This window comes from Rhinopithecus bieti, unplaced genomic scaffold (assembly GCF_001698545.2).
Source record: "Rhinopithecus bieti isolate Rb0 unplaced genomic scaffold, ASM169854v2 scaffold_20129, whole genome shotgun sequence".
Lineage (NCBI taxonomy): Eukaryota > Metazoa > Chordata > Mammalia > Primates > Cercopithecidae > Rhinopithecus > Rhinopithecus bieti.
This window is the reverse complement of record NW_016809657.1, coordinates 767790-775100: the sequence shown is the minus strand read 5'-3', so window position 1 is coordinate 775100 and position 7311 is coordinate 767790. Positions and strand designations below refer to the sequence as shown.

The 7311-nt window shown below is 41.9% G+C and overlaps 1 protein-coding gene across 5 annotated transcripts in view; it reads left to right on the top strand.

Annotated features, from left to right (window-relative positions):
- The window catches only part of PPP3CC (protein phosphatase 3 catalytic subunit gamma), a 103468-nt gene that overhangs the window by 1145 nt on the left and 95012 nt on the right, over positions 1–7311 (top strand). For 4 of the 5 annotated variants that reach the window (XM_017889997.1, XM_017889995.1, XM_017889996.1 and 1 more), the window contains exon 1: positions 1–392. The exons of the other annotated variant lie outside the window; for it this stretch is intronic. In XM_017889997.1, coding sequence (XP_017745486.1) covers positions 344–392 — 49 coding nt within the window. In that variant the 5' untranslated portion in view covers positions 1–343. The remainder of the gene's footprint in view (positions 393–7311) is intronic. 5 annotated transcript variants of the gene reach the window in all.

Genomic DNA, 7311 nt, shown 5'->3' with positions numbered 1-7311 from the left:
GGGGCGCGCTTGCGCGCACGAGGGCCCGGTCCGCGAGCAGCCGCGGCCGCCCGGGTCGCCACCCTTAGCAGCGGTCGCGGTCGCTGCCGGAGCTGTGTTCCCCGCCTTAGCCGCTGGCGCCTCCGAAGAGAGCGGCCGGTGGGCCCGCGTCCTGTCAGTGGCGTCGGAGGCTGGCGCTGCGGCGGCCGCGCCCTTCTGGTCCTCGAGCAGCGCTGAGGAGCCAGGCTCGGGCACGGCTGGCTGAAGGCTCCGGGCAGCTGAGGCCGCCCGAGGAGAAGGCGGCCCCCGCGGCGGAGGCGCACGTCGGGCGGGCTCCTGGAGCCTGGAGGAGGCGGAGAGGACCATGTCCGGGAGGCGCTTCCACCTCTCCACCACCGACCGCGTCATCAAAGGTGCCTGGCGGGCCGGGCCTTCCTCGGGGACCCGCGGGAAACGGCCCTCGGCTGGGCGGCGGCTCGGGGCAGAGGGAGGCTGGGGCCGGGCTGCGCCAACCCTAGGGGGGTTTGGAGGGGTGTAGACAGGGCCGGGCGGCAGCCTCCGAGAGCAGCCTCCCGGACCCGGCGTTTGCTGCTGCACCTTGTCAGGTGCCTGGCGGTCATTGCCAAGTTCCCTCCCGAAGGGTTCAGGGTGCAGTGGGGACTTCTCCCACCACCCCCAAAGGGCCCAGAACCCCGTCTTTTTTTCTCTTTAAGAAATGACTCTGGGGAAGCCATCAGGGGTGGTGTAGGCAGGGAGTTGAGTCGACTCTTCCAAGTAAGATATTTAAGATGAGATCTTTATTGACACCCACCCCCCACCCTTTTTTAGGACGTATACCATGTGCCTTTTGACTCAGTTTCTCTAGATCATTGCAAGTCACTGCTATTACTGAAATAAACTTAGTATGGGGAAGTCGGATACATCCATTATATGATGTTTAAAATAAGTTTACGCAGCTCTTGGCATGGTAATGGTATTTTATTTTCCCTTTGGTTATGAAGACTTGGAGAATGATGTTTTCTGATTCGTATGTGTACCTGCATTAATTAGATTTCTCTTGTTGTTATAAGAACAAAATGTAAAGGGCTTCTTGCTTTCTAAATCTTGTAGAGTTTTAGGTTAGTTGTTTCTGCCTTTAAGAAGATGGATTAAACATAACCACTAATTTACATGCTGCCTTTATTCAGCCGTAAGACTTAGGCACAACCCTTCTCTCTGAGATTAACAATCGGTTTGAAAGCGCTATTTTGTAAGAGTAAGAAGAGAATAGACTTAGACCAGCTATGTTAGTGGTGTCTGGATGCAGGGGTTAGCCTGACAGTGGGGAAAATTATTAAGATAATTTTCTTCTTTTTCATTTTGGTATTAGAGAAAGGCAACTAATACTGGTGACGGGAATACATTTTTAAAAGGTGAAACGCCTTATTGCATGTTCAGGGAGGGGGAAGAATTTTAGTGTATAACTTAGATTTTTTCCCCCCATATCCCCAAATCAGCCTCATAAATGTTAATTATCTATACTACATAATTATAATGGGATTTTTGAGATTTATCTACTTAGCTTTTATATATTGTCGTTAGAGATACAACTGAATTGTTTATCTGACGGACATCCCCTGAACAGCTAAATTATTTTGACCATGTAAATGTAAGTCTTCATATTAATAGTGTATAGCCTATAAGAAGTATAGGCTTCTCTTAAGATTCAGAGTGTACTAAACATAACCTTTTTTGAGGAATCAAGGTCATCACTATGTACATTAATTTCTGTACTGTGCTGTTAATATGGCTGGTGTGTTCTGCTGTATAAAGGTGTTGGCAGTTTTGTCCTGTACTAAAATGACTCCTCACTGTTATACCAGTTCAGTGTTTTGTCTGCTTTTAGTTTCTCTCTCCAGTACTGTTTTCTGTCAGAATGTGCCCTTACTGCTTTCTAATCTGCTGCGTCTAAGCTGAAGTAGGCAGGGAAACCAGATAAGCCAGAACTGTGGGTCAAGTCAGAATAAATAGGATCTTAGTGAAGCTTAGTGCAGCCCTCAAGAATCTCACAATCTAATCACCATTGCACCATGTAATTTCCACCATAACATGTCATAAGATCAAAAGAAAATTAAAAATTTAAATGACCCTTAAATATAGTAATAAATATAGTAAAATAAAATGTAATAAAATAAAAGAGTTAAAATGCAGGGGTTGGGAGCAGGCATAGTGGCTCATGCGTGTAACTCCAGCACTTTGGGAGGCCCATACGGGCAGATCAGTGAGGTCAGGAGTTCGAAACCAGCCTGGCCAACATGGCGAAACTCCATCTCTATTAAACATACAAAAATTAGCTAGGCATGGTGGCAGGCACCTGTAATCCCAGATACTTGGGAGTCTGAGGCAAGAAAATTGCTTGAACCCGGGAGGCAGAGGTTGCAGTGAGCCAAAATGGTGCTACTGCATTCCTGTCTGGGTGACAGAATGAGACTCTCTCTAAAAAAAAAAAAAAAAAAAAAAAAAAAAAAAAAAAAAAAAAAAAAAAAAAAGGCCGGGCGCGGTGGCTCAAGCCTGTAATCCCAGCACTTTGGGAGGCCGAGGCGAGCGGATCACGAGGTCAGGAGATTGAGACCATCCTGGCTAACACGGTGAAACCCCGTCTCTACTGAAAATACAAAAAATTAGCCGGGCGTGGTGGTGGGCGCCTGTTGTCCCAGCTGTTCGGGAGGCTAAGGCAGGAGAATGGCGTGAACCCAGGAGGCGGAGCTTAGTGAGCCGAGATCGCACCACTGCACTCCAGCCTGGGTGACAGAGCGAGACTCCGTCTCAAAAAAAAAAAAAAAGGCAGAGGCTGGTTTATTGCTAGGCATGCTTATGGTTAAATAAACACTGTCATCATATCCTGCAGGATGCAAATTTTTTCTTTACCAAAATTAGCACATATTGTGTACTTTTTTTTTTTTGAGATGGATTTTAGTTCTTGTTGCCCAGGCTGGAGTACAATGGCATGATCTCGGCTCACTGCAACCTCCGCCTTCCAGGTTTAAGCGATTCTCCTGTCTCAGCCTCCCGAGTAGCTGGGATTACAGGCATGCACCACCACACCCGACTAATTTTGTAGTTTTAGTAGAGATGGGGTTTCCCCATGTTGGGCCGGCTGGTCTCAAACTCCCGACCTCAGGTAATCCGCCTGCCTCGGCCTCCCAAATTGCTGGGATTATAGGTGTGAGCCACCACACCCGGCCCTGTTGTGTACTTTTAAGACTACTCTTAAATAAATGAAATAGAAATAATTTCAGGTCCTTAGAATGTATAGATTTCTCTCCTATATAAAAACTCTAGCATAAGAGCTTGACCACAGCATTTGTGGCTTCATGGTGACTTATGTTGCTTTTTTCAGGGTTTTCCAGAGTTTGAAATAGTTGAAGAAAATGAGGTGTCACTGTGTGCATAGCTCAGGTCCATTGTATCGGGTACTGAACCTTGGTCTGATGCCATCTTGTTTAGCCAGAGCTGTCTGCATTTATTCACAGCTTGAAAGCTTTTTCAGAGGTGATACCACACCCCAGTTATTTTTGGTTCTGTCATTTCCTGTTAACTTTAAAGTGTACCTAATTGTTCTGTTTGAGCAAAATTTGGAGTAGAGTGGGTATGTGGGAGTGGTTTGTATTTTAGGTGTCCTTTAAACAGCAGCTTTCTTAAATTGAAGGATGTGGCTGGGCGTGGTGGCTCACACCTGTAATGCCAGCTACTGAGGCAGGAGCATCGCTTGAACCCGGGAGGCAGAGGTTATAGTGAGCCAAGATCGTGCTACTGTACTCTAGCCTGGGCGACAAGAATGAAACTCAGTCTCAAACCAAAAAAAATATCATCTGTAAAATAGGGTTAATCACACCTTCCCTGTGAAGCCTGGGTCATGCAAGTGACATAAAGGATGTGAAAAGGTCAAGTAAGGTAGTACTTTGAAACATGATAATAGGTTGGTAATAGATTGCTTACTACAGAAGTGGTTAGTAGAGGTATCATTAACGTTTGAAAATATCAGAATTAGAAAGTATATGAAATTATAAGCTACGAAACTGTTCCTAGTCGGGAGAATACCTGTTCTACAACATAACGGATATGTGGGTGAAATCTCATCGGTAACAATGTGAAGAGACCAGTACAGTTCTGTCTGGTACTTCCCAGGCAGCAGATTTCTTCTCTATCTGTTGAAGGTGTTTATGTTTAAACATTCTTATGATTTTACTCATTCATTAAATGTTTATTGAGTGGCATCTGCAATGTACCCTAGTAGGTTGCTCATTCATTTCTTCTTTGCTTTAAAAGTAGCGTTTCTGTGAGCCTCTAAAGCAGTATGTATGCACTGGGGCACCACTACTGGTGTCTGAACCAGAGAACTAGGAACTCAAATGATTAAATTGTGATATTCTTTCTGCTTTTTTTTCCCCTTGTTTCCAAGTTTCTTTTCCTGTTTAAGGACATGTTTTTTCTTTGACAGTGATTTTTATAAAAGCAGTTTATTTCCCTGGAATGAATCTTTTCAGAAGCAACAAGGAAATTTCAGTAGGAATTACATGACAAATACAGAGAATCCATTGTCTTATTTTGTTATTTGATGGCCAGATGGGGTTTAACAGAAAAGTCAGATTTCTTTTTAGTAAGGTGCTGATACATTTCTCCCTTTCTCTTACAATTCAAATATATTGTGTATTTACAGAGTACTGTACCATTTTTACCACACACAGGAGGCTACTGTTTCTTTAATATCTTGGCACTGGGAATATTGTACTTATGGCTTTCTTAAAATATTTTAATATTAGTGTGGACAAAAATTGCTATTTTCACAAATATACCCTAAACCCGATTTTAGTCTCTGGTACCTGTACTTCATTTCTTTCCACAGCTCTCGCCCCATTCTCCCTTTTTTATATCGATAATGGATTTACCAAGGGTTTAAAATTTTTTCTCTTAAATATAAGCTTACTCCTGCTACTTATAGAATTTGAAAATCAGAGAGGTAAGAAAAGAAAGACTTCATATTCCTTCCCAGCAGAAATAACTGCTTTTAATACCTTTGTGTATTTCCATCTGCAAGTGTATTTTGAATTCAAAGGAAAATGGATCTCACATATTAAAGCTTTTGTTATGCAAATATTTCATACTATTTTAACATAACTATTGTATTTTTACCTAAATATTTCCATAGTGGTTTCAATCAGCATGGAAATGTTTTCAAAGTGCTTATATTAATATTTTGGTTCTTTAGATTTTCAGTGGGGCACACATTAATCACTTGATACAATACCAACCTGGAAGAAACATTTTCAAGTATAAATTTTCAATGTGAATATGTTTTAAAGCTGATATCTCCCGGATGTATCAACAGTATTTGTTTAATTTATGCTTCGTTTACCATTGTAATTAACAAGCTGACAAACTTTCGAAACTTTCAAAATCAGTGCTAATTGAAATTCATACATCTGAGTAGAAATCTGGAACCTCTGAAAGGACATTTTAATTTAAACGCTTAATTTTTATTTTTATTTTTTTGAGCAAGGATAAAGTATTCTTCCTTACCTACATGTTATTGGTTGTGATCAAAGCTTTATTTATGGTCTGACATTTGATAATTAAGCTTTCTCTCTTTTATTGCATTTTAAAATGGGATTAAAATTTTTTTTGCCTTATGTAATTTTAGCATACCATAACTTTTACTGAAGTATATACGGGAAAATGTACAAATTATAAATGTACAGCTTAGTGAGTTTTTACAAATTTAGCACCCATGTAACCGCTCAACCAAAATAAATAAATTACCAGAACCTCAGAAACAAGCATGAGTTCATGTTCAGTCACTGCTTTCCATCCCTAAATGGGCAACAGTGGGGAAAACATGACACTTGTAACTATTATTCTGGCTCCTAACGTCATATTTGTAAAGTAACATACTAATCACATCTTACTGTAAAGTGAAAAACAAAAGGGATTCTTTGAGAGAAAAATGCCAAGGACTCATTACTTAAAGTGGAATAATTAAAGACCTTTTCCTAAACATTTTGGAAAAGCTAATTTTTAGGACAGGCATTGTGGCTCACGCCTGTAATCCCAGCACTTTGGGAAACCGAGGTGAGTGGATCACCTGAGGTCAGGAGTTGGAGACCAGCCTGGCCAACATGGCGAAACCCAGTCTCTATTAAAAATACAAAAATTAGCTAGGCATGGTGGTGCACACCTGTAGTCCCAGCTACTCGGGAGGCTGAGGCAGGAGAATCGCTTGAATCTGGAAGGTGGAAGTTGTGGTGAGCCGAGATTGCGCCACTGCACTCCAGTCTGGGGGACAGAGCAAGTCTCAAAAAAAAAAAAAAAAAAAAAGGCTGATTTTTAGACATATATCTATTAGAGACAAAATTATTCAGTTAATTCTGAGATTTGTAGTCATTTTGGAGCTTTGCTGCTACTTACTTGCTAAATGACTAATGGGAATAAAGGGATGTCTTATAATCATTACCATCCTTGGGTGCAATCATTACTAGACTATAAAGCTCCTTTATAGTTTTTTTTGGTGGGGGACAGGGTCTCGCTCTGTTGGAGTATGGTGGCGCAATCACAGCTCACTGCAGCTTCAGCTTCCTGGGCTCAGGTGATCCACCTCAGCTTCCCGAGTGGTGGGAACCACAGGCATACACCACCGTGCCCAGCTAATTTTTTTTTTTTTTTTTTTTTTTGAGACAGAGTTTTGCTTTGTCGCCCAGGCTGGAGTGCAGTGGTGCAATCTTGGCTCACTGCAAACTCTGCCTTCCGGGTTCACGCCATTCTCCTGCTTTAGCCTCCCGAGTAGCTGGGACTACAGGCATGAGCCACCGCGCCTGACCTAATTTTTGTATTTTTTATAGAGATGGAGTTTCGCCATCTTGTTGAGGCTGGTCTTGAACTCCTGGGCTCAGGCGATCCTCTTGCCTTGGTCTCCCAAAGTGCTGGGATTACAGGTGTGAGCCACTGTGCCCTGCCTTTTATAGTTTTAATGTTAAAATTTAGCAGCATTTTAAATTTCAAAACTGAGACCTAAAACTTTCAACCTAACCTAAGTGGTATCTTTCTTGGTTATCTTTATATTCTATCTAGTTATCCAGATCAATGTAGAAAGAACTTTTAGTTCACCATATTCATTTTTGTTTTATTGGCACATTAGATTATCCTGAAATCTTTTAGTTTCTTGAGTCTTCATTTGTTGTTAGAAGAGGGTTTAACTTGGTAACCAGGATCTTTAAATTGGGCACAGAACGATATACTAGATGGCTGGACAAGACAATGTATTTCTTTTTTTTTTTTTTTTTTTTTTTTTGGGGGGGG